Source organism: Hirundo rustica, chromosome 1 (genome assembly GCF_015227805.2).
Source record: "Hirundo rustica isolate bHirRus1 chromosome 1, bHirRus1.pri.v3, whole genome shotgun sequence".
Lineage (NCBI taxonomy): Eukaryota > Metazoa > Chordata > Aves > Passeriformes > Hirundinidae > Hirundo > Hirundo rustica.
This window is the reverse complement of record NC_053450.1, coordinates 109,877,494-109,905,302: the sequence shown is the minus strand read 5'-3', so window position 1 is coordinate 109,905,302 and position 27,809 is coordinate 109,877,494. Positions and strand designations below refer to the sequence as shown.

The 27,809-nt window shown below is 36.4% G+C and overlaps 1 protein-coding gene across 4 annotated transcripts; it reads right to left on the bottom strand.

Moving 5' to 3' along the window:
- Positions 1–370: 370 nt before the first annotated feature.
- Positions 371–27,737, bottom strand: NT5C3A (5'-nucleotidase, cytosolic IIIA). Of its 4 annotated transcripts, none has more exons than XM_040061458.1 (10): positions 27,483–27,622; positions 12,499–12,605; positions 5,816–5,914; positions 5,304–5,373; positions 4,577–4,623; positions 4,345–4,430; positions 3,999–4,088; positions 2,718–2,880; positions 2,202–2,402; positions 371–1,480 (listed from the first exon to the last, which is right to left on the bottom strand). In XM_040061458.1, the coding sequence occupies exons 2-10, from the start codon at positions 12,598–12,600 to the stop codon at positions 1,379–1,381; spliced, it is 960 nt and encodes a 319-aa protein (XP_039917392.1). In that variant the 5' UTR covers positions 12,601–12,605; positions 27,483–27,622; the 3' UTR covers positions 371–1,378. The 4 variants fall into 4 exon arrangements, with proteins under 4 accessions (XP_039917392.1, XP_039917383.1, XP_039917403.1 ...); XM_040061449.2 differs by lacking the exon at positions 27,483–27,622 and adding an exon at positions 12,995–13,122; XM_040061469.1 differs by lacking the exon at positions 27,483–27,622 and adding an exon at positions 9,922–9,972.
- Positions 27,738–27,809: the final 72 nt, after the last annotated feature.

Here is a 27,809-nt window from a genome sequence, read left to right as displayed (position 1 = left end):
CATTGAGCCCCTGCCCTGCATTCAAAATACAGGGATAATTAATTTCATTTTACTGCAGAGGATGCAGAGGTGAGGTATGGAAACTATCCTCTCTCTTCCCTTCTTGGAAAAGTTCTAGCGAGGGTAATAACAGATGTAAAGCTGCTGATTTGGAAAAAATGTGATAGCAAGTCAGAATTTTAATAACAGACCACAGGCTGTAAGGAAAGAGGCCATTTCTTGAGATGTGTATTAATTCTGGTGGAAGATAATGCTTCTAAGCTCTCCCACATTTTCATTACCATTCCTCAGGGAATGGAAGATGGCACAGTTTCTGCTCTGCATAAAAGAAAGCAAAAGGGAACAATGATTATATTGCACATTAGGGCAGTTGTACCATTTGCTCTCTTTTATTAATGAATAGATTTAGTACAGCTGAGACCTCACAGGAGCAGGGTCACATCATCTTTAACTTATGCTGCAACATATCTGAGCAAGCTTCTGAAATTGTGGCTGTATTAAGTTGTATCACTCTGTACAAAATGCTGAGAGGTGCTGTTGTGCTCACTACAGGGGAAATACTTTCTGAAGGATTTTTTTTTGTGGTGAGGGTGGTGAAACTGGCACAGGTTGCCCAGAGAGGTGGTAGATGCCCCATCCCTGGAAGCATTCAAGGTCAGGTTGAACAGGGCTCTGAGCAGGCTGGTGTAGTTAGGGTGCCCCTGCTCATTGCAGGCGGGCTGTGGACCGTCATCTTGTGAAACTATCTGTTGTTACAAAGATGAGAAATTTTACAACATTCTTCCCATTTCACAGTGGATAAAGAAACAGTAAGGATAGAGAATATTTTGCACTGATGCAAAAATTTGAAGAAGAAACACTTTGCCTGAATTGGGTGAATAAAAGCATTTTTTACTGAAGAAAAATATACGTATGAAAAATTTGTGTGAAACTACGTAGCATATGAGTAAGACCCTTCAAAGTACAGCTGAGACTGAAATGTCCTTGAAAAGGCAACAAACGCACACTCTCTTTACAGAGCATTTACACCTTCAATTTTACAAAATAGCCACGTTTTCTAAAATGTTCCTCTGAAAAGCCTGATTAAAAAGGACAGCGAACCACAGTATCCCATCAGCAGCAGTTTATCACATCTGTAAATCCAATTTAGATCTCATTATAACAGGAGTGTGAGACAATAAAGAACAGTGTAACAGCAGTAAAAGGAGCTTGTAGTTGACAATTGATACCATATATATTCCATAATACCAAAATGAAGATAAAAGTTTTAAATTAAATCAAACAGTTCTGTAAATGAGTAATAAACACATCTAAGCACATGTGCGCTCTTCTGTCCAGTTGCCTCCTGGAAGGAATGGAGTGACTTGAGAACTGCAATTTACAGGATTTTCTGTAGAATGGAGTTGGCAACTTCCAGGGATTCATCTTTCACCAAGACAATATCATAAGAGTCCATGTATTTTTCCAAAAGCTCGTCTACCTAATTGTAGAAGGGATGAAGAGAAAGACTCCCTTAGTTATAGAATCAATTGTTGAAAGCATTTTTGTCATTAAAATATTGCTCAGTCTTTCCACCAAATTCTGGAAATAAGCCATGCAAATAATGTATCACTCCTACAAGTGAATTCCACAGGAGGACACAGTAGGAGTGGCCTGACCTAATGTGTGTTCCAGGATGTAATAACTCATGTTTATTCCAGGATCTCACACATAGAGATACTGAAAGAAGAACTACTTCTGGAAGGGCAGGGAGAAATATAAAACGGAAGTTTTCTCCCTCCTCAATGCAAAAGGATGTTCATTATAACTTAGCAAATAATTAGTTAAATGTCACTTAAAAATGCCAAAAAGTAAAAAGGAAAGACTTCCTGAATTAGTGAGATTATATTTTTTCTCAATTATCAATTCAGTACTGAAAGGGAGAGGAGCCACAGGAATTTAAGAGAATTAATTTTTATAGCCTCTAAATTTTACTTCTCTAGGAGACACCTGTTTGGAAGAAGTTCTGTACAAAAATCAAGGCAATATATACTTGTTGCTCTGAGCTTATAGGTTAGAAAAAAATCCATGAAAAATGTTTGAAATTTCAATCCAAATATAAGCTAAACACTTGGTTTGATATTTGAACCATATTATAATGAACCTGTTTCCAACTCCCAGTGCTCCATTCAAAGCTTACAAGGTTATCTAAGGCTACTTACTTTATCATTGAGATAGCCAATCTTAAGAATGTGCTCAACATTTGCTACTCCATCCGCCATACTCAAGTCTCCTTGAGAATCACCCAGGAGTATGATATTGCTGTTGTCTTTTAGCTGTTTGAAGTACTCTGTGTTTTTCAAGGCACCATCATGTTTGTTGTAAACGTGAATCAATTCTCCTTTAAATCCTTTTAATATCCCCTATTGAAAAAAGCAACACTGAAGTTATTTTTGGTACCATTCAGACAGGACAGAATCTACAATGAAAGAGGTGATGTTACTGTTGAGCCAAGACTGAACTACATAATCTGTGATGATGAACAAGATAAATTAGTTTAGAGTAATGTCACGGCTGTGACAGCACAGTTAAGAGCACGCAGACAGTGATTCTCCCTGCTTGGAGGAGTGTATATATCTATATCTATATCATCTTGTAGTGTGTAAAAAAAAGCTACTAAATACCACAAACAGTGTGGTATTTATCAAACATATTTGATAAGAATGTGTTATACGTACATTTTCATCAAAATCCATGAAATTGGAAACCACTTTGACATTAGAATGGTAGACCCCAGCCTGGTGGATGACTTCCTCAAGAATGTCGCCAATCCCAGCAGAAAATATGAACACAGGAATATTATGTTCACTGAGCTTATCAAAGAAGTTCTCATACCCTTCTCTGCAACACAGAATGCAAATACAAATAAAATCACAAATAAAGAAAGCCAAGAAAAGTCTGAGTTTTTAGGAGACAATTACATCATCTCTGGAAAAGAATCTTTATTTCCTGAGCACTTTACTACATTTCTTTTACTTCACCTTTGCATGTCAGCAAGAACCATCAACCATCAACATCAACCATCAACATCAACCATCAACCATCAACAAGGCATGTTTGCAAGAAACTGCTGCATCAGCTATTTAGACTTGGTCTGTATAATTTTTCCCCCTAAAACATCTAATCATGTTTTAAAGATTTAAAAACACTTCCCCCTCTCTAAATACTCCAGAACAAGCAAGGAGCTAGCAGAACTCACTCTAGATACTATCAGGCTGTACATCTCCTTTCAATCTTCCTCATTTAAATATGTGACTTTCTATAGGGTCACTATATTAAAACAAATTTTGTTTTTAAATTTTGAAAACATTTAGTGTTGCTCTCTCCTGAAAGTTTTTTAGTAACCAGTACCCTACGTATAGTATTCGAGGAACAAATAATATTATCTCTATATGCTTTCCCCATACAGACATAGATGGTAGAATTTTACATTTTAAACAAGTATTGTGAAAGTTCTGGAAAGAATTTTAGCTTGTGGATGAAGATTCAATCAACATGGACTTAGGCTTTCAGACAGGCAGAGATTTGGTCCTTGTCTGTTGTACAAAAAATAGATTCAGCCAGTGTTATAAACAAATACTTCCACAATTTAAATTCTGACATTCTGTTTCAGTATTCTGAAATTTACAGATAGTTTTAGAGGGCTTTCAAAAAGAAGGAAGTGCAATTTAAAGAGAATGAAAGTCTACAGAAATTAAGGTTGTAGAGAAGGGACTAAAAAGAGTTCCAGATCTCTGCTTTATACAGTAAGATTATTGTCTGCATTTAGAAACAACACCAATTAAGTGGGAGCATGGAGAGCTCAATGTGGTCCAACGTTAAGGTGTTACAGTCTCAAGAACATGTGTGGGTTTTGTTAATTCCCCCTTTCTTCTTTTTTCCTCCCCCTAATACTCAGGAAGAATCTACAGAAAATGCTCTGAAACAGACTGATATAATTCAAATCAAAAGGAACTTACTTCAGCATAACATCAGATTCCCTTACAATTTCTGCAAACTTGTCCTTCTGTAAGCCTTGTTCAATGAGTAGTGCATGAGATTTATGGTACCTAGAAGATAAACAAAAAATGGGTTGAATGTTGCTCACTAAAGTTCACCTATCATTAAATTTCATGATGAAAAACATCGTGTATGCTTAATTCTTGCTCATTCAGGTTAAGAGCAAAACAAAGCCAGTTGTAAAAAACATTAAGAGATTAATTCAGTTAATGTGATGGCTAAAAGCTAAGTACTGCCATTACTTTGCTTTTAAAAATTTACTAAATCTAATCTTAATGCAACCTGAAAACAGGAGGTGTCTCTTACCATTCTACCATATATGGGTATTTCTCTTCAATAGTGAGAGCTGGATCAATTTCAATGGCATAATAGGTTTCTTTCAGCTGCAATAACTGAAGGGAAAAAAACCCCATCAGATGTTTAATGTATTTCATGAAATACACTGGTATTTGGTCTAAGCAATCAAAATAACATTCTTGCAGGGAATAATGACAGATGTTTGTACAGCAAACCAAATGCTTGTAGGTTTTTTGTTTACCTTTTTCCGACATTCATCCGTGATGATCTTGGAGTTATCAATGATGTCTGAAAAAGGGGTGAAAAAAAGGAGAGGTAAACAAGATGGTACATTATTTTGCTCTACAACACTGTAAATGGCACAGATGACAATGTCTAGTGACATACCAATATGCCTCCTCAGAACTTTTCTTACCAGCAAAAAGCACATTTTTCTTCATAAGTGTAAAGATGCTCTTCTCTTCATCTCTGAATTACAAGGTCAGTTATAAGCTTTTGAATCTGTTTCTTGAGATTTGTTTCTGAAATCATCCTAAGGCATCCTTTATGTTTTAGAGTTCCCACTTCTCCTTGTTTGTTCCAAAAAGACTACAGTGTAAGGATAAAATTGCCAAGAATTCTAAGGAGTTTACTATCTGGTTCTTGCAGGTGTCAGGACTACGATGGGCTCTTGGAAAACAAAAGTCAGCCATACCATATTTAGCCAATAACATCTGAGAGCTCAAAACTTAATGCTTTAATTGTGAATGGCAACTTATCTGATTTAATTCACACAGATTTTGATTAATATATATATATACACACATACACACAAAAACAGTCACTAGAATACTTTGTCAGTAGAATGTATAGATTAGGTAACAAGTCAATATAAAATCTCATTAGGAAATAAATTGAACAGAAAATAAAATATAGGAAAAACTAAAAGGAGTGAACAAATCAATCTGTATTAAAAAAAAAATACTCACTATGACAAGTTGGACATCTTTTTCCATTGTAGGAAAATCTACTTAATGTCATATCAAAATCTGTAATAATCTATTTAAGGAAAGAAAAAGCAAAACTGTCTTACAACATGGAGGAACAAAATAAAGAATGGCTAGAAATTCTGAACGATCAACAATAGCTGCAGCTGAGTAGCATGTGTGGCACAGAAGCCTCCCTATTCTATTGAGCCATTGTCATGGAAGCTAGCATATCCCAGAAGAGTAACTTTTTCTAACAAAACTGTTTTTCTCATTCCTTTGGTGAGAATATTTCCTGAAATTACTAAGCTTCTATGCTTCTGTCATTTACTTAACTAGTGTCTGGCTGAGTTACAGATGAATCAACAAGGACTATTACAAGAGTTAACCTGTCTAAGCTTTGGGCATTCCTTGAATATTGAATTCTATTACATACTTATAGATATGCTTAAATTTTTTTGGCATAGTGTAACAATCCCACAGTTGCTTTTATTCCAAACTGGTTACACCTTTACCTGAAGTTTGGCAGCTCCACCTTTGATGAGGCCACAAATAATCTCCTCTACTCTTGCTGGGTCCTTAATATGGACAGTCTTCTTCTGAAATTCTGGCATCTATGAAGGGTAAGAACAAAGACAAAAATACACTTGCAGAGGAAAACTTAGGCAATAGCTGCTATCCATCAGATTGAAGCTCTGCATCTACAAACGGTTTCATGTGACGTCAAGACATGGTTAGGACAGAAAGACAAGAGTAAGAAGAAACAGAAAATACTCTGGATGTATTAATTAATGACCGCATACTGTTCTGTTTGCTTACACCTGTTTTCATTTCCATTCCTAATACCACATTATTCAATAAGTTGACACTCACAGAAAAGGTCATTATATTTGTAGGAACAGAACATATGGGATCATCTTGTGATTCAGACATGTCACTAGAAGATGGTAAATCCTAAAACTAACTCTCTTTGCAATTAATATGCCCTTAAAGTATCAGCAGAGATGAAGAAGACATCCATTGTCTCCTTGAGAATGCTGAATGAGTGTCAACTGAGTACTTCAATACAAGGCTGTGTAGTAATCCCTCCTGCCTAGCCAGTACATCAGTTGCTACTATTTCACTGCATACTTTTGAAATAACACATGATATCACACTATATATTCCTTTTAGATAAAGTATATTTCTTTAATATTATGATAAATGCTGAATTTGGTGTAAAAGAAGAAAAAAAACCCCACAAAGCCCCATTCTTCTCCAAACAATTCCCCAAGCCTTTGTTTACTCTCAGAGTTTATCTTCAAACTTGCAGAAAGGTAAAATAACTATTTATTTACAGGAAATTCCCAATATAGCATGTATTTATTTCCTTTATAATTACGTATGGATCCATTCTATAAAAAAGGCATCGGACATCTGCAATCTGTCTAAATGGGCATTTACGAGTAGTAAGCTTTATTTTCTGTTTATAAAACTTCAGTGATAATAAAGTGTTAGGAATTACATTTTTAACATTCTGACCCTTCAACCTTCCTTTTTTTATAGCTAGCATGTAATCTTTGCTGCAATGAGCTAATTAAAAAAAAAAAAAAGGTGGGGGGGAACTTCTCTTTCAGGACATTGCTGGACCTAGAGTTCTTGTATTACCAATAGTCAGTAAATCATGCAGGATTCTTTCTTCCAGCTCTTGATGCTATTAAGTCTTTTCTTCATTAGTAACAGCCATCTTGCAGTCAAATTGAATTTGTTCATCACATAAGAAAAAGGTGGCATTTTAAAGTATTGCAGACATATGTTTTTGTACAGGAAAAGACACTTGTGTGCCAGACACAAGAAGGATCCGGACACACTTTGAAATATCAGCTCTAGTCCACTTACTTCTCAGGTGGGAGCAAAACATTGCAGCTACATCCTTACCAGATGAGCAGAGGCTAATCTAACTCATTCTTCAAAACCCCCACTCCCATATTCCTCATTTTCCTCAACTACCTTTATGTTTACAAAAGTTTGCTTAATGTCTAAGCTTGATTACAAGGTCTCAGCTGAAGGCCCACTTTGGCCCTTGTCTTCAGGCAGCATCTTTGCATGTACATTAAAATACCTGCCCTGTGTTAACAGTAATATGGTGAGAATGATTCAAATTCAGTTGGTAATGACCAAATATTCTTCAAAATGACTCCTAGAAAGAAATAGGTATTTGTGTATAGTGTTAAATTTTACATTTAATCTTTCTGGATTGTATCTTTTCTTTCATGTCAGTTCTCAGTTTCAGTATAACAAAATAATTCTAATCCCCACTGTTCTTACTGCTACTTTCTGGCTGATATCCTCAAAGATACTGCTGAAAACAGAAATTCTTCTAGAGCCCTAATCATGAGTCTCTGATAAATTTCCAGGTTTTTCTAACCATTCAAAAGTTTCACCTATATCACAGTATCTTGTCAAAAATTCTGTCCTGAACAGGGACATATTCACTACTCCTTTCCTTTAAAAATGCCATAAAGAAACAAAGTGTATTAATTTCACTTCGATCAGAAGAATTAATGTTTTCCTTTCCAATCCTTTGGCAAAGACAATTTCTGTAAAAGTAGTATCTCCTAAGCCAATATCCCTCAATTCCTTGTGTTGTTGCAGTGCCTTGCTGCTACTTCTTTTAGCACAGCAAAGTCACAAAAAGTACATTAGGACTGACTTCCAGCTCTCAGCTACTTCCCAGGCTGGGAGTCACAGAGAAAGCTAATGAGTGTTGACAAGAAATAGAATTCCTGAAAAATACCCATTACAGAATTGACTAATCTTTTGAGATATATCTTTACAAAGCATTTCTTTATTCACAATTAGCAGCACATCTAGCTTCACAATAAATATTAATAATCTGTAACTCTTTAAAGGTGCTTTATGGTATTTCTTTTGTATTTTATATGATGCTGGTAAACAAAAGTAAGCTTTCCACTTTTTTCTCCATATACCATATTCTTCATAATGAAACACAAAGCACTTTGACTTTGGACATTTACCAAAGCACTTTGACTGGGATCGGTAATTTTTTTACTGTAAATGGACTAATTTAATTCCTTTAACTTTCAGCAAGTTATATATGTATTTTTAGATTTGGAATGCAAAAATTAAACAGTGAAATCTGAATGCATGCTTTTCTAAGAAGTAGTTCAAGCATTATTTGGTTTACTTAGATACTAAGCAACAGATTTCCTAATATAACTAATTTAAACAGATGTTGAGGTGGATGGCGAGATCAGAAGAAATGACTGGATGAGGAAAATTTGATTGTTTGGTACTGTTTTATTTCAGACTGAGCCCTTTCGTAAGTTTCTGAAACAACATGAGGAATAGATCTTGGTAAACACTTTAGTAGATCATGTTAAACAAGACATTGCTTAAGATTTTAAGTATGACGAAAGCTTCCTGCTTTGATGTTGTAAACTCCTACTCAAGATCAGTTTATAAGATTATAATTTATTTCTAACGCACTTTTCATTTTTGCCCATGAACTGGTTAAAGAGTATTTTAATTTAGGGATGGGAGGAAAGTCTTCTGCAGCAACTACAACCCAGATATTTTCAGACTCATAGGCACTTTCAGAGGAAAAACAAGTCTACATTATGGGCATGACATCTGATAAATCCTCAGACAAATACTGTTAGACAAAATAGACACTTTTCCCATCACTAGTTCCTTGTATTAATATTTGCAAGTGAACATTAAGTGGCAATTTTTTTATTTAGTCTTTATCATTATCATAGTAGAGTTAAATGAAACTGTCTAAGGAATGTGCAAATGAAACAAACTGCAGCCACCAATATTCTGGGAAACTGTCTCCTCCAGTGTTTTACACTTCTTCCCAGTTTAGCTGTTGTTTCATTGTTGCATATTTGGCATTCTTCACAGTTGAAAGAGAAAAGCAGAGTCTAGTTGGAAAGAACTGATAAGACAGATGAAAGAGCAAAGGGCCAAAAGTTCAGTCAATTTGATAAAATTAGTATTTCTATTTACTGTTTAAGAAAATTCTAGCAGTCAACTCCGTGTGCACATAAACCTCCCCAAATTCTGATGCACCAGTTGACTGGGATGAGCACAGATAGAGAAGCAGCCAACCAAAAATCTCCACAGCACTTAACCAAGTCAAGAAAGCTTTTCAGAACCAGAAGCTTCTACATACAGAACTAAAACCGTATAAGCAGAAGAAAAGGAAGTCAGAATTCATTGTGACCTCTGAAAGTACATCATGTTAAATCACTTAAGTGCCCCTATTTATTCTGTCATATTATAAAAGTGTGAGAAGAGTTTTGCTTTTTTACCAAGACTATCTATATGCTACTGAATAGCTCAGAGCCTGGTGGGTCTTAAAACACATGTATGACAACTCCCAAAGGTATTTTGTCATTGGCATATACACTGGCCACAAATACATTTTAGTTTCTAGTCTCTGACATTTTTAAGGAGCCTTTGAGAGAAGGAAGAACAAAACTGAAAAAGATTATTTTAAAGGCTGAACTTAGTTGGATTTATGAAAAGGAAAAAAATTATTTGCTTGTTTGTGATAGCAGATACCTGAATAAGGATGCAGGAAATAATTTTGTAACTAAGAATGTTATTGTCATACCTTGAGGAATGAACAGTAATGGATTCACGCAGGTTTGGAAATCCCCCAGGCCTACAAACCACAGAATGGGTCATTTACAACAAGGATAGTTCTGAAAATTACAAATCTATTTAGTACATAAGACATGAATCTGTGTAGCTGGGTTTAATAAACAGAAGTACTTGCCATAAGGACCATATTGAATTCTAATTTTGAAATGGAGTTTCTTATATACCACTGGGTAACAGAACCGCAAACAGAACTGCTTTTATGTATCCAGGTGCTGCTTAATATGTAAGTTGTCTTCTTGGTATGTGAGGCAGTGTGTATCTAAGTGCATGCTGTGTAAATTTGATTATAAAACAGGAGCTGATGATAAAGCCTGTTGTTCATTTTAGTGATCTAGAGTGCATTTACAGCTGCCATGGTAGGCATTTCCAATTAGGTATCCCAGTAAATTAATAACTGTATCCACAAGGAGTAATGTCATGTTCTGGAGCTAGGATTATACTGAATTTTTCAGTCTGAGTGTTGGAGGTAGAGTAGTTACTTTCCTCCCTCTACACATAAAACAAGTCCTGATGATTAACACAAAAATTAAAAAAATGTCAAATAAAAAAACTCCATATAAAGGACAACTTAGTGACCTTTTGTTTTCACTGTCAGTAATTTTAAGTAAGGAAGGATGAGTTGATGAATTACTTGCTATCTTAGCTACATAGAGATATGGCTCATTTCACAATCAACTCTAAACACAGAGCCTGAAATAATACTACTAATAACCCAAACTGTAGGAGGTTGTCATCATAAGTCTGCTAAGTAATGCTTTGACGAAGGACATAAAAAAACTGGTGCAGAGTATTTTTATACTGATACCCTGTAAGCCTACACTACTTGGCAAATACCAAGTTTTCTTGTTTTATAAAGACTCATCTAGTATGGAAGCCTCCCATAAACCAAATAATTGCTTAGAAAACACCCTGGATTATTGGTGGACAAAATTTTGAGAGACCTTCTCTATAAATCTCAATGATTGACAGAGTACTTTGTTTTGATGTCAGTAATTCTGAATCACAGTAAGAACTGTTCTCACACTTGTAAATATATTTAAAATATTCCACAAAATTTCAGATTACCATAATGTCATAAAAGGGATAGGGCAATAAGTAAGATCTAAATAAAGATCTAGCTGTAATGCGCTTCACAGTAAGTGAATTTCAAGTATAACAAAATTTCCATTTTCCTACTTTGTTGGTAAACCTGCCTTAGACTAGGCTAGGTTTCAAACCTGTTATCTTTTGATATAGAGAAAACACAAGGGTGGGCTGGCAGCGAGAAAGAGCTATCCATGTTATTTCTGAGCAAGGCAAATGGACATTGAAGTGATAAATTGGATAGGGGCCAATTATTTGTAAAATTTATTCTAATCTATGGTGACAGCTTCCAGGTAAGAGAGTATAAACCAAGACTAAATGACATTTATTTTGGGAACTGCAGATGCCCAATTTCAAGGACATGTACCAAAAAAGGCAGAGCATGGCAGCAGTGATAGCTGTGAAATTTGATAGCCAGAAGCTACAGAAAACTGGTTTTGGTGTTCTTGGTGGAAGAAAGTAACAGTTTAGTGAAAATATAAAGAAATGGGGCACATTCCTTAATTTACATGTTATTTTCCAATTTTTTTTTTCTATTATTACAGAACATTACTTGCTCTAGAAAACAAAGCTTACAAAAGATTTCTGAAAAGCATGCAAGCTTCTCCATGTAACTTCTGCTACTTGCAACATTTGAGTTGCAAGAAGCGGGGGAGCTATAATAAAATCCACAGAATGACACTGTGGGGATCTTTTCCTCCATTATGTTTTTACTCATAAATATATATATAAAGCAAGACTGCCTATAATTCAGACAATTTGAATTCTGGCCCATGAGGGCAACAGAGGTTTCTCTTAGCTGCCCCAGCTGTTAGTAGGCTTATATTTTACACAGGAACATCAAAGGTACTGGACATGAGTGTAACCATAGCAGTCACTCCATTATGTGCAGGTTGTCAGAGAACTCCACTAGTTATTGGGCACTCTGCTAGCATAATCTGAGCTCAGGACAGAGATTTACTAATTTATAATTCCCCAAACCATAATACATTTTATATTCAGATGATGCAAGATCAAATATGGTAAGAAATCCCTAGTAACTAGTAATTAACAAATTACTATTTTAGTAGCTCTGCCAAGAAATAGCCTTAGGACTACTTAGCTAAAAAGTAGTTATTATGGGAATGAAACAACAGAACCCTAAGTGTCTTCACAGCAGCTTGATAACATGCTGTAAAACTAGATACCTAGCTACAGGTTACATGAAATAACTGAAAATGGGTTCACTGCCTAAGCTATTTTAAGACATGCAATAGGATGCGCACTAAAAATAATTTTTCCTGGCTTACTTTCTTTATTTATTTACATCTTTTTATACTTAATGTGCTGGGTTCTGATACTTTATTTGGAGAAACAAACAAACAAACAAACCCTTATAAAAATCTGGAGAGAGTGCTTTCACAGAGAACATGACATTTCCTCTCATCTTTTTAAAGGAGAGTACCTGTGCGTTGAGCTTAGGGCACTCCTGATTCTTCTGTCCTTGATTTTGTCCTACTGCAACAGCATAGGTGGCAAGCAGAGTCCAGAGATGCAGGGCTTGCATGCAGGCTGCCAACAAAAACCAACCAAATCCTTTTAAGAATTGGTCTGCTATATTATGTGATCTTTCTATTCCTGCTGTATAAAATAAAAGCCAACATGCATGGCACATAGCGACATCACTGTGAAAATACCAACACTTCAGAATAGTCTGGTACATACTTAATAGTAAAGGAATATTTAAGCTGAATTAATCTATTAAATGAAAACCTCTAGGTATACTCATTCCTTTGATGCCATTGCTTTTTCTGTTATCAAATTTTTAATTTAAAAATTCATTTTAAGTTTTTTCACAGTCACAATTAATAACTGTAAGTAAGCCCTCAGCTCATAACCTTGGCTTAAAAACACAGGCAAGAAAACAGAGTTGATACTGCTGTCAGAAGCTGTGCACTTACCAGAGGGTTTTGCAGGAGCAGCTGCAGAAGCAAAAGAAAATTCCTCTTGCTTGAGACACACTAATATAGCAGCACAGGGTGCAGTTGAGGGCGTTTCCAAATACAGCCTGACTAATCCCCGTGCAAAACCCCAGGGTCCTGTGACGCACGTCAGCAATGCACAGCAGTTTGTTATGCTCAGCAGTACAGCCCGACGGGCTTACAGATCATCAGCTGGTTCACTAACAACAAAACCTTTGACCTTCACTGAATGAACAGCTTTCATGGATGCAGCAGGCAAATTTGGGTTGCTCTAACAAAGGCAGGCACTTGTTTTTCAAAGCAGAAGTTTACTACTTTGTTACATTTTAGCCTTTTTACAAAATCTTTCCAAATATTTTAGGATTTCCTGTCTTACAGTGCCACAAATTACTTAGAGCTTCACTGACATGGTTTCATTAATGTTTACTAGGTAGCACACATTTATTCATGTAGAAGGAGCAAATGAATTAATTAATCCTTGTTTTGGCTGTAATTATCTGTATGATACTGAAACAGGAAATGAAGGAACCTTGTTTGTCAGGATTTTTGAGAGACAAGGCAACTCCACATAGTTTTAGAAGTTTGTCATTAGGCATGCTGCCTGATCAAAGACCATAACTAGGTGACATAGAAGATGGATTAAAAAGAAATATTTTTTAGAGTGAGGGGATGAAGGAACTATTGTCTAATCGTATTTTACATTTTGGAGTTGTGTAAATGCTTGTGTCACGCAAAGCTGACTATTGCTATAGCAGCAGTGCAAGCTTCTCTATACTACTCCATAACTGACGTTCACCTTCAGGTTTATGATCCCTGTTTCAGGATGCCAGGACTAACCACAATCATCAAGCCAATTCATACATGGCCACCAATGTGACCAGTGCAATCCTCAGGGCTGAAGCAAGGGCAGGTTACAAGCGTAGCATGTACAAAACCTTTAACACTATAAAAACCCCCCACAATGCAGGACTCTAGAAATTCATTAGTTTTGAAAATTTCCTTCAAAGGAGGGTGTGCTTTCTACATTAAAAAAACACCCCAAACCAAAAAAATAAACAAACAAACAAAAAAACAACAAAAATCCAAACCAACAGACTTTCTGAATGGTCCAGTAGATCCATGTTTTGTGTCTACATTCCAACTGTAGGCTACTACGTAGTCTATCAGGATTCCTTAGTGTATCTGACCTACATCTGCACTTTCATTTTGTTTTCAGAGGTGTTCTCTGTTCTGGTCCAACAAAACAATTGAAGTGAATACTTCAGCTAATATAAAACATGCAACTTTAATCAACACTTAGCCTCTTAGAATTGACCAAGATCCCCATAAATGTATGTGTTAAGGTCTGCTGTACCCTGAAGCAACAAAAGAGTTTGAAAGATATGTTCAAAATATAACGTAGTCCCTGCAATGTCTGTATACAGTAAATTGAACTTACCTGGCATTGGTGTTGTCAGGATTCATAGCTACCACTAAACTACTTGTTATAGCATTTGTACACTGCTGTAATAGGTAACATTCAGAGAATTTTACCCTTCATAGTATTTTAATATAGTCAGCATGCTTTTCATTAATATTTTTATAATAATGTTTGGGAAACGTAAGTGTAGTGCAGTGTCTCGAACAAATATGAATTATTTGCACAACAAAAAGCTGCAGCTTGTGTCCCTGCTAGATTTCCAATGTTAAAAAATCTTATGAACAATGAAGTAAAATACACTTGCTAGATGAATCATGTAGTTCAGGTAAGACACTACTTGATACATTCAGTTTGCAGAGAACCTGCCTTTGAGCTTTTATGTATTTCAGAGGTGACTGTACTGATACATAAATGAGTCTTGTGAACCTCATAGATGAGGCTAGGATTTGGTGGGTCAACAAGCTGGCCTGTTGCTATTCTGGTACTTCTAAGCTGTGATTCAGTGAGAAAATTACCTCCAGCACTGTCAAGAATCTAAAGAAAGTTAGTTTCCCTTTCAGAAAGCTGAAAGAAAATATAGCCAAGGTGGTTTTAAAAATAGTTATTTTATTAATTTTTTTTTAACATCAATAGAAAGAGTTACAGAAATTAGATCCAACTCTTACAGAATGTTTCTTGGTACACCAGACTAATTGGAATGCATTCTAAATGAACAATTACAGTCTTAGTGAAAGCCCTAGAAAATGTCATGAGCAAAATTTCTGTAAACATTAATAGAGCCAACACCTAATTCTTAGAAAAACATCTACTCTATCTTTATCAACAGTGTACTTTCACTTTAGTGAAAATGCCGTACATGAAACTTCTCATCTACAAAACAAGACTGTCTTTGCAACTCCAAGAAATCTTTGAGTACAACACTTAAATTACAACAGCTCCTACTAACCACATTATATTACTGCTGATTTGAGTCTGTTGAGCATTTTGTTTACAGTGTTTAATGCCCGGTAAAAGAGTTAAAATGAACACTGATTTTTCTAAAGAGAGAGAAATAAACTCCAGCATGACATTTCTACTCTTGAAATATGGAAGGTAATTTAAACATATTTTAAGAACCACAAACTGGAGAGGTATAATTATATCAACAGATAGAATCTATTTTAACATTTTCTCTTTGGCTGAGGGCCATATCTTGACTACAGAATTTTCTGCACAGAAAAAGAGAAGAAAAAAGGAACAACACTGAAAAGACTAGATGATTTAAAATTTATGTAAGACTGGGAAAAGGTTCAACTTTATATGCTCGCATGTTAGGTGACCTTGGTTTGTAGAGGATGCTCTCTAATATGAAGCACTGCAAGTTTTAGTCTAAAGCAAAGAAAAGCTGGTTCTACCAGTCCTTCCCCACCCGTGACCTCAGTTGCATCTATTTGTGAAAAGAATTAGCACAGGTATATTGCCTAAGCAAGTAAGCTGCGCTTTTTCTTTAATAAATTGAAGATTTCAGCTAAACTGACATTAACTTTTAAATATCAACAAAGAGGTCATAGCTTTTTAGAGTATTTCCTACAAAATTTAGAGGTGATTGAATCCTGTCTGCAGTGTAAACATTAGCTAGTGTATTTTCATGAGCTTACTAGCTTTTATTGCTGTTTAGTGACCCTACCACAACTGAACAACTTTTGAATATATCTCCATATATTTATTATGTTGCTCGACTTTACCTGAGCAATACCTTGCTTTATTGTAGGGATCAATTTTAAACATTAAAGAACTGTATTTGATGTCTAATTTTGCTTTTGTAATAAGTTTACTTAGTACATATTTTCCAAAACAGCCTACTTGATATAACCTCATGAGACAGGGAAAGGTACCTGAACCTTGGTACTCAAGTACCAAGAGCAAGCAGAAGAAAGGATTCAATACAACACAACTGTACTCAAACAGGATTATTATTCATGCCCTAGTGAACTGAGTTAATGAACAGCATAATGGTTCCAGGAATAGCTTTTTATATCTGTGACAATTACAAGGAAAGTAAGAACAATGGTTAGTTTGATGAAGCTGGGGTACGTAAAGGTTTCGAAGGCCTTGCAGGAATTTTGGATACCACTTATCCTTGTAATACAGGTTTGGTGTAAAACCCATATTTACAGTTGCTATGATGTGATACAGAACTATGATTTGTGTATGAATGTGGGTATCTGTCATAGAGATCACTTGTGGGGAGTGTAACTTGAACAACACTTTTTATGAAAAAGTGCTAAGAACATATTAAAGACTGAATTCAACAAATTGTGATAAATCCAGAGATGACACATGCTTAAAGTGAATGGTATCACAAGACAAATTCAACTGCTTTTTTAACAGAGTTTTTTGATATGATCAGAGACCCAGCTTTCTTTACAATTCATGAGAAAACTGGTGATCATCTAATAGTCTGATCATTTATGGCTGTACTGAACACAAAGCTTAATGTCAACACACACCCTGAAACAACTCTTTAAGCATTTCTTCTTCTTATGTTTAATACATCTTTCTGATGAGAGAATAAAAGATATTGCGGCATCATTTTCCTTTATGCAAGTTTTCTTGTGCTTACAAAATCATTCTAAAAGAAGAGTTTTCTGCTGGTGATAGAACAACAGACATTTTGAATCTTATAAGAAGATGAAGAATTAATAGTAACTAGGGTCTACATTTCCAGTTTCTCATGTGATCCTGTCAATTACTAGTTTGGGCAAGAATTTAGTCTGAGAGAATATAGGAGATACAGAACATACAGAACAGTTCTGTATGTTCTGGGGTGAATGAATGCAGCTCAGAATAGGCATTTTTTTCTCTGATTGCATGTTAGGGGAATCACCTCATCTCTGTGCTTAGTTCCCATTCTTTCACTGTGGAGAGAATTAACTTTTATAACTGGCAGGCTAAAAGAAAAGGTATGTATTATTTAGTTATCAGTGAGTATCTGGAAATGATGAAGAGATCTTCAGTCATTTCTAATGAGTATCTAGGAAATACCACACCTACGTAGCCAAATGTAAACTGACAGGGTTTTTTATGTTCATTGTTTCTCTCCTGTCCTTGTAAAAAGAAAAGAAAATTATATATATATATATATATATATATATATATATATATATATAATATTCTAAATGTAAGCAAGTTCAGATCAATACAATTTATCACATTACGCTTACATTTTAAAAATAGCTTCTAAAGCACCAGGATTGAAAGAAGAAGTCAAGGTTGTGGCACCCTTTCATTGCTTGGGAGAAGAAAATGGAGGCTTTTTTCTTGGCCTTCATACACACATTTCACCGATGCCTATGCTTACCAGGACTTTCTGGATAAAATCTTTGTAACGTCATTATGAACTTGGAGCTTAAGTACCAAAACCAGTTCTGGTTTCTCTACCCTACAGGGAGTAGACTAGAACTGGAAAAGGTGCTGAGAAGGGCAGTAAGAATGAGCCATGAGAAAAGATTCATACAATGAAGAACTGAATATTGCTAGAATTCCTTAACCTGGAAATGCCAGGGTGGCTTAGAAAGTGTTAATAGGGAAAGATTGTTCACAATCTCTTCCAGTATAAGAGGCAGAAGTCATCAACCAAAATTTAGAGGCAGGCTCAAAACAAAGGAGTCAGCTACAAGTCACACAGGAGTCACACAGTTAGGTAAAGTAGTAAAATGTGGAATTCCTTTTTGTTGATAGTGTGAATTTGCTTAGCCTCAAAATGGTACTGGGTAATAACACACAAAAAAGCTCATCCTAAATTACAGTCACTGTCTCTGAAATACAAGCTGCTGGAGGAGAGAAATCATTCTAGCAAAAATCCCCCCTTTGCTATGCTTTCTTTGGGCTTCTGTTATAGACCACTGTGAGACACATCATGCTATCAGTATGAGCTAAGACTTCATGGAAGGTAACATGTAGGGAGAATAATGTGCTTTTCATGATATTGTTTCAGTTTGATGACAAGTATCTTAGTTTTAACTCCATCCTTCCTTTTTCTTGCCAATTCTTCTTCTGAGAACATAGATATAGAAAATTAATTTTTGACATAAGTTTTTTGGTGGTTTTTTTTTTTTTTTTTTTTTTTTTTTTTTTTTTTTTTTTTTTTTTTTTGAGTGGTACTCTCATTTTCCTTTAATACTGCTATGGAGTATTTTGGAGTCTGCCTGCCTGAAAGATCCATTTCCCTCTCACATTACACAGAATCTAATGCTTTCTTAAAGAATGCTTACAGGTAAGGATGCTGGTACAAATAATTTTTCTTCAAAATACTTAGGCAAGCAGTGTGGAATTCTAAGAACTGGCAGTATGTAAATATACTGTGGTACATTTACAAATTCTTATTTCTTAATTAGCTATCAGGAACCTTGCATAATAAGGTAATTTTGATGAGCTATTCTATTTTCCTCCTGAACTGTACATTTGCATGTATACCTTCTATAATTAAATATCCTGTATATATCTATATGGACATGCATTGAAAGAACTTAAACAAATGCTTGTTTCCCTAGAAACTTCCCATGTAACACTATCTAGAATGGAATTTGCATTAAGGCCAAGGCTTGGACTGAAGCAGTTGCTGCTGATTCTCTTCTTCTCTTATCTGCTTCTAAGAAAAAAAAAAAATCTGCTTAGATTTTTTTTCACTAAGCCTAAGAACGCTGTATCTAGATCAAATAAACTCTGACCCTTGAATAGTGGAGTTGTGGGACTCAGTTTGAAAGCAAAGTCAGCAGGACAAAGTTTAATCTACAATACCTTACAAGACACTACATGTAAGAATGTAGTGCTAATACAATATTCCAATTAAATTACACAATGAGACTAATGAAGTTTTTAACTATTAGGTTCTCTTTGATTACAAATCCTTTTTTAAAGTCCTTGGGAAAAAATTCCATTAACTCCAATGATGAAATACAGCTACCAAATACTCCTTTTAAAGGCAGAAGCATCGACTTGAGGCATGAAGGATTGTTTTGACTACACGTCTCATTTTATGGGTGTTTCTCACTGCTGAATCCATTCAAAGATGCACTTGGATGCCTTATTCCTTGTACCTCTGTGTACTTGCCTTCTGGAAGTGTTCAAAACCAACAGGTAATAATATTACCACTACTATTCTTTGCACTCTGCTACTGCTAAAATACCGATACTGCTACTGCTTTGTGCTAATTCCTACCCTTCAGTTTCACGTAGGTTTTCCGTGGGAACATGCAGACCAAACTGAGGCTTACCCATCACTACAAAGGCAGATGCAGCTGATAACAGTAAGTGTTGTGATAATAGCTGCGAGTGAAAAAATCACATTTTTGGTCTCATAAGTAGTAAGTTTCTGACAAAGAGGGAAAACTTTAAGGGAACAAGATTAATGGAACATTTCAGTGGTATTCATTCTGTTAGATTAAGGTGGAGCAAAACAACTCCTGGGTAAAAAAAAACTAAACCACAAATAAACTTGGATTATTTCAGTGATCCAATTTGCAGAGCAGACAAACAAATCTTTATATGTGCTGGAAGGAAATTACAGTTATTGAGTGGGAAACAAGTAAGAACAAGCACATTGAACATGAATTTTCTTGGTGGAAAACCCAGCTCAGGAAGTCTGAAAGTCTGCATTCAGACACTTAATGAATCTTCAGTGTCCAAGCCTGGGCTTTCCCCAGCCCTTTCAATATAAAATAAAATGACAAATTAAATAAATTAATTATTTTTTAAAGATTGAGATATATGAAAGTAGAAGCCACATTTCTCTTTAGGAATAGGTATTATTGCTATGATTTAGAGAAATGTTATTTAAACTTATTTTTGAAATTATTTTCTGAGGTAAGTCAGTGCAATTCTCTATTCTTTTGAGGTATTAGTGAATGAAAATAATATAGTTACTTTAAGTATTTAAACATGGTGACTTCTTTGATCTGTGTGCTGCAACCTTAAACATATGTCTGCTTGTACTGAAAAATGCCTTCTCTTTTTTTCATATAAAATTCATATAAAGCATTCTTGATGATTAGCCAAATTAAAACAATTCTGTGGACTTTTAATGGACACTGATTTTATTTTTCTTGAACCACCAAAAGCTACATACAAAAAAACCTAAGAAGGAGTTGATGAACAAAAACAGCAAGAGATTCCAATTTAATGGCACACTGCCCGTCAAGCTGCTGCATGACAGACATTGGACTTAAATTTTGCCTACTGCAATCATAAGTTCTCTGATGTGTTACAGCAGCTGAGCCCTGGTGATTGATGACTTTTGGATGGGAGAAAGAGACTGACATCCAACAACTGGTCAAGATAAGAGCTGTATGAAGACTGTGCCCCAGGAAGAAGCAGTCGTTGCAGATCAAATGCTGTACAGTGCTGTGACTGCAAGAAAGCCAGTCAGACTTCACACCTTAACTTTTATTTTACACACCCTCCATGACAATATAATCAACTCTCTTGTCCAGTCCTATCTGGCCTTCTATCTCTGCACAGCGGTTAGGAAAGGAGGCTCGGAAGTGTAGCCGTAAGGTGTTCCTGCCTCTCAGCTGCGCTCAGCCTGATTTCAGCGCTGAGCACCCGGCAGGCAGCAGAGACGTGGCTGCTGCTGTGGGACCGGTGCAGCAGGAGCAATTCAGCTGAACGTGTGCGGCCGAGAAAAGCCCTCGCTGTGGGCCACCATTCATTCCTTAAGGGACACGTGCCTTCCAAAGCAGCGGCCGCCGCCTCGGACACGGCTCGCGCCAGCGCCACCTGCTGCTGGGAGCGGTCCGCTGCAGCTCAACCAGCCCAAACTCCGCCGTGAAAATCAATCACTCTGACAAACGCACCGAAACGCAGCAAGAAAACCGAGGTCTGCTTCTCTTCTAGCATTTTCCCTTAAGCTCTCTCCAGTAATAACAGTTCGTAGGAGGTGAAAAGTACACTCTAGTTCACTTGCACAAAATACGCTGATGGCTTGAAGACTATTACTGCAAATTGGAGCTAGCCAACACAGAAAAGAATGTGCATTTTGCATGTATGATGCAATTCATGCAAATGAAATTAACAGGTAAAAGACAGCTCTGGTGGTGTTTTTTTTTTTTTTTTTAAGAACTTCAAAAGTTCAGGCATTTTGCAAGTTTCCAGTCCAGACTTACACAAACTGTGACGTTTTCACATTTACAGGTGCATTGCTATTGAATTCACTGCTAGTATTCTCCCACTTATAAATGCATGGATCCATACCCTGGGTCTCTTCAATGCTTATATTGATCAGTTTAGATACTTTTTATAAAAGCTGGTAGCTCTTGTTAACTCAAGACTGAATGATATGATTGGAATGCTATGCAACTTTAATCTATAATATGAACAGATTTGCAATGATATGCGTATTCAGACTAAAACTAAAAAATCCCTTATTACTGTTTATATTGTTTCACAGTTAGAGGGAACATGTTTAAGACTTGCAGTATTTGCTATTGATTTCAAGCCATAAAAAGAGTTTAATAGGACACATGCCATTATAGCTCAACTGGTAAAAATGAATTATCACAAACAACAGGAGAAAAATCACTTAAAAATATGACTTAAGACATAGAAAGCATTTATAAAAAGGTAAATATATTTCAGAGTAGAATGAGTAATTGAAAGATTACTTTTCTGTCTTGGAGAAAGACTATGCGAAAGATAAATGAAAGCAGCAAACAAGCTTTTCAGAGCCCATACCTACAATCTATATTGTATCCTGACATGCCTACACAGACTCCTTGGAACTCAGTTTTCAGGCATCAATACATTTTTGGTAACTGCTATAACTTGCGTAAATGAGTTCTAAAGAAACTAGTGCAGAATTATGGATTTAATTAATCTTCCCATACCCATCCCTTGTAAGAATGTATGTTTCAAGACCTACTGAATTAAAACAAACAAGCAAACAAACAAAAACAACTAAAAACCCCACCAACAACATAGGCAGCAGCCAATTCCAGAAGATTAAAACCTACTTCTGAAACAGCTGCATTGTAGGATCAGCTTACTATACTAAATGAAGTAAAATATTAGTATTTATAATATAATTTTGACAGTGAGAGGAGAAAACAATGGGATTCAGTCAATTTTTATTCTCCTGGGATACAAATTTCTTAAATTTCCAACTGAATTATTTTACCGTGAGAATGAAAAGAGTTACTAGTATCCAAGTTGTATCAACATGCATTGTCCCTAGCGTTTTTCCTGCCCTGTGAAAACTTGCTTTACAAGCTGCAACTTAGGTGACTTATACGATGCACAGTGGCTTACATTAGGCAGCCTGACATCATGCATTATCTAGGTGGCATATATTATGATTATATCTGCAAACAGCATGTGGGCAAAACAACCTTGTTTTAGTAATTGGTGTCTACTACCATCAATTGATATTTCTACTGAGGAATACAGTCTAAACAAAACCCAAGGTTTATAGAAATAGTCATATAGCATCTCCAGTATTCATGTCAAATTTAACTTGGTTTTAAAATGTTAACAATAATCTAAAAATTATTCTAATACTCTAGTAATATAAGGGCTCTCAGTCATATGTCAATAGGTGGTATAAGGCCTCAGCAGTCCTTTCACTTTTCACTACTTAGGTTCACATATCACAGCACCATTCTTTTTGAACAATATTCTTTCCAAATGGATCATATCACTGCATGGCTCTCGAGCGCATCCAGACAGTGACAATGTCCTGCAAAGGCAGAATTAGAGGGAGTCCATCTTCCTTCCATTCCCCTTTTAGTGATTCTAGTTCACTCAGACTCATACTCTCCTTCAGCTCTGTACAGGCATAAGGTACATATGAAGGAGTTGCAAACACCAACCACTTGGATTCCTGAATATGTATGTTACACATTACATACTCCTCTGCTTCTCACTCTACTGGGAGGTCAACCTGCCAGAGTAACGTCACAGTTACTATAACAACTAGTTACCAGCAACAAGACAAGAATAAAGAAGTGGTGTGTGATTGCTGCCAGTTGTGTCTTCATCTGTGGTACAAATGCTCTTATGCCCTACGAAACAAGAACACAGTCTCACCAGAGACTGCCAGGTAAACAAAAATAATAATTAAAAAAATACCCTCTCCCTCCAAGCCCTCTAAGAGTCATACAGATAATGTGCCTTTATTTCTTAGGCAAGTAGATAAATACTAGTTATTAATTAAATATCTGCTTATAAATAACTGGGTTATTTATTAATTCCTTGTTTCTTATTAATTTCTTTATTTCCCTCCAGGTAATAAACTCTAATAAAAACTCTAATACTGAAAAAATCCATGTATTTCTTTCCTCATTTAACACAATAAAAAGTGCACTGTCCAGAGACGGTTGAGCAGTTGAAATGTTTCCTGTAAACTGAGAAACTGCTTTGAATTTGATTTTAATTTGTTGTTGCTGAACTTTGATACAAAGTCTCTTTAAATGTAATTACAGCTCTCACTTCAGAGGCAGATTGGAGAAATAGACCAACGTAACTACACATTTGCCCTGTTTTTTAGAAAACAAACCTGAGAGAGGAAGTCTCAGTTTAAGGTATTCTGCTATTCTGTTTTCAGCAAATTCTATTATGTTTGTTCTAATAAAAAAATACAATAAAAAGCTTCAAAACCAAAGAGTGAGGAACAAGCAGATGAAAAAATCCCCAAGATTTTAACAACTTTGTTTATGAAACAGACAACAAAAATACTGTTACTCCTCTAAGAAGGTTTTTCTTATGTTAACTTCATATTTTAATTAATTTGGGCTACTGCTTACAGGTGAACATTTTTGAAAGATTTAGGCAATGTTTTTCACTTTAGTTTGTGAACACCTGTTTTCTGCTGAGCAGATAAAAGGCTCAGCAGAGAGTAAACAAAAATTGAAGTCTATTGGAAGGACAACTATTTGCTGTATAGGAATCCACAACTTAATTGCAAATGTGCTTGTGATTTGGAAATTCCAAATGCCTGAACGCTACTAGAAGGTTTAATTTCTTTCTAAAATAGCTGGGAAACATTTTCTAAAAAGTTACTCTGAAATCTAATTAATTGTCAACCATCCCCTTAAATTAAATTAGCAACCTTGTGGCTAACTTTTGCTTTCACCTGACTTTGGAAACACGTTTCACCGAATTGGCAACATGGCTGCGCAAATAACAGAAGGCTGGGAGAGATGGTTGTTTCTTACTGCACGCCGTGAAACTTCATGTGCCCATTACTATTAATGCCTCTGTTACTTCAGAACTGGAGCTGAAGTAACTCTATCTACATTCATGAGTGCCTCAGGGAAACTCCCTGTTTGCAAACTACACACCTTGGATGAAGACACAATATTAACATTTCACTTATAAATTGAAATCTTTTTTATCAAATGAGATGAAGCTATTTTAAGGTGTCTCTATTAAGCTTGAATATCAGGCTAATTGGTGTGCTTAAGGAATTCATCTACTGAAATGGAGCTAGGTATTCAAGAATTATTTGATTTCGTTATTCAGCAAGGAAAGCAGGTTACTCTTCCCCACAATGCTTGTGAATCCTTTCCACTTTTCTTCAGAATAAACATTCTTGGCATCATAATCCTTGATATTAACTTGTCTTCTCCATGTTCTACTTGATTTGTAAAAGTCCCTATCTTTCTAGCACTTAAAGACAGCTGTATTTTTTTTTTTTTTTTTTACTTACACTTGGGTTTTATATTAATTTACCTTTATTTTGACTGAGAAAAAAAATTTAAAATGTGCTGTAGTTAGTTATAATGAAATAATATTTAATTCACATATCTAAGGTATAAATAGGCCCACTCCCTACTGCTTTCGATAAAAGTTATACATCAAAGTAATTCTGAGCCTAATGTGGATATAAAAGTAAAGTGTAATGTTCCTCAAAGAAAATTTGAAGCAGAAAATTTGCTGAAAATACAAGAATGATCCCATAATTTTAATCTTACACAGAAGACCAGCCTAGTGTTGGAAGAAAATACATTTCAATAAGGCAGTATTGTTCCTTACCACAATCCTAAATTACACTAAGTTACAGACTGAAAAACAGCATCTTCTCCTCCACAGCTCAAAGAAAGGTTTCTCTTGTCAGAAAATAAAACTGATACAGTGTCTTGTAAATGACAAACACTGAATCAAATCTGCATTGGTGGATAAAAGAAAGTTCTTCAGAATGGAGCATATTCAAGTAAAATGCAAGTACACATTTTTGCCCATACTTGACAAACTCAACTCCTTGGAATGAAGTTTACATAACTATTTCACTTATTTCAAAGAAATTGCACAGCCTGAATGCGTGTCCACTGGAAATACTATTCAAGAAAGAAGACTTGCATCTTGAGAACTATCCTAGCTGAGGAAGCTGCCAACCTGAATAACAGCTGAAATGCTCACTCTCTGAGTGTGAATGTGCTGCATCCAACTGATAAAATGTTTCTGCGTGAGAAATCGGACATGCCTTCAACAAGCTTATTTTTTTCCCTTGAAATTTAAAGCTGAGAAAAGCTTTAACCACAGAAGTGGAATTTTGGAAATATCTACTTAGGATCATAGGTTTGTGTCCAAAAACATAGCTCTGAAAATGTTATCTGAATTAAATACTTATGAAAATCACTTACCAGAAATCAATTTAGCACTGGCATGATGATTTTTTTTCCCTTACCAAAAGAAAACTCTTGGCAAAGTTCATGTCTTCCCAGCCATAATCCACTTAAATATCGGGCAGAAAGTTAATATAAATACATTTTAGCAATTGTTAGGTACTTTTTGAACTACAGCTCAAATCAGGTATTGTGAACATGAGTTAGTGAAACTATTGCGTTTGCCTTTTGAGCAATTATTTTTTTAATTATTATTTATGATCCAGCTTTTGGATGCTGTTATTTTATTGTCCACATAACTCACAAGTAAGTTCCAGTATTATAGTACTAGAACTAAAAAATTTACAGTTAACCAGTGTTATGCACTGTAAGTTTTCAAATGAGTTTTGTAAAATCCTACTATAGAGTCCAAAGCCTTTTCACAGCAATAAGTCTAAAACCTCTCTAAAGTGGCAATCCAAACTTTCTGCTCTCCCACAAGCTGTTGGAAGAGGGCTTGGAGAAACTAGAAAGCAAGGCATCCCCCTCCAAACTGTCAGATGACATGACTGATAACTAGAAACAGTATTTTTTCAACAGTAAGTGATGCCTCCACAATTAGCAAAAACTCAAAGTAGAATTCTTCTTTGGAGCCACGTTATCACAAACTGCACCGCATGAATTCCACGGGCAAGCATGGCAATGCGTGGCCAAGTGAGTACTTAGCTCGCAATTTACATACAGAATCCTATCTCTTACTAAAATCTCTTTCCACGTGCAATTATAAAAATTCATCAGAGCTTTCAGTAAAATTCAGCAGGGGAGATTACAAAATTCCCATTAGCTAACATCAAGTGCCTTGACAATTTCTGTTCAGTTCTTCGGTGGTGCCCAAATCACAAAATTTGAAGGACTTCCACATAATCAGCACATTGTCCAATCTAAGATATTTTACGACCCAGTTATTTACAAGCAGATATTAAACAATTTCCTAAACAACGAGTATAACCAGGGCAGCAAGGGAGAGCGAGCTCCATCTTCCTTTTATAGTAACCGTGAACACACTGTGCTTCCCAGTTTCAACAGATGGTTGAACACGTGTGTGTGCGTGTCCATTTCGCTTTTAAACAAACTGCAACCGGCTTGTAAATTACCACCAAGACCCACGGGTACATATGTATCCTACAGGTATATATATACGGGCTGGACACGACAGGGCAGGACGGCGCAGACCCTTTTCACACGCCCCTTTTCCGTGCTAGTGGGTCACGCTGAGGTGGAACAGCTGACTCCTGCCTCCAGCGCCCGTCCGTACAGAAATCCCAAACGGAGCTCAAGGTCCCCCCTCTGCCCATGGGATATCCGCCTGGCTTCACGCGGGCGGCCGTGGGGAGCCGCCGGCCGCAGGAGAAGGACAAGGAGAAGGGCGTGCGCCTGGGGGCCGAGGGACTCTGGGCCTCTTACCACGTACCATCTCGATGATCTTGGTCTTCTTACCCGTCTTCTTCTTCATGGTGAAGATGTACTGCGCCAGCACCACCCCGCCCACCAGCGCGCACACGCTGGCGCTCGCTACCGCTCCCATCTTGGCCACGGCGGTCCTGTCCATGGTAGTAGTTCCCGGGGCGCCGGGAGCCGCTGCGGGGAAGCGCGGCTGCGCCCTCGGTGTGGGCGAAGGAGCGGGACCTCGGCGGGTCCTCCCTGACCGACCGCCGGGTCGGCAACGACGGCGCCGCACGCGCCCCGCCGTCCCGGCCCCTCGCCGGCCCTACCACGCCACAGGGGAAAGGGGGAGGGA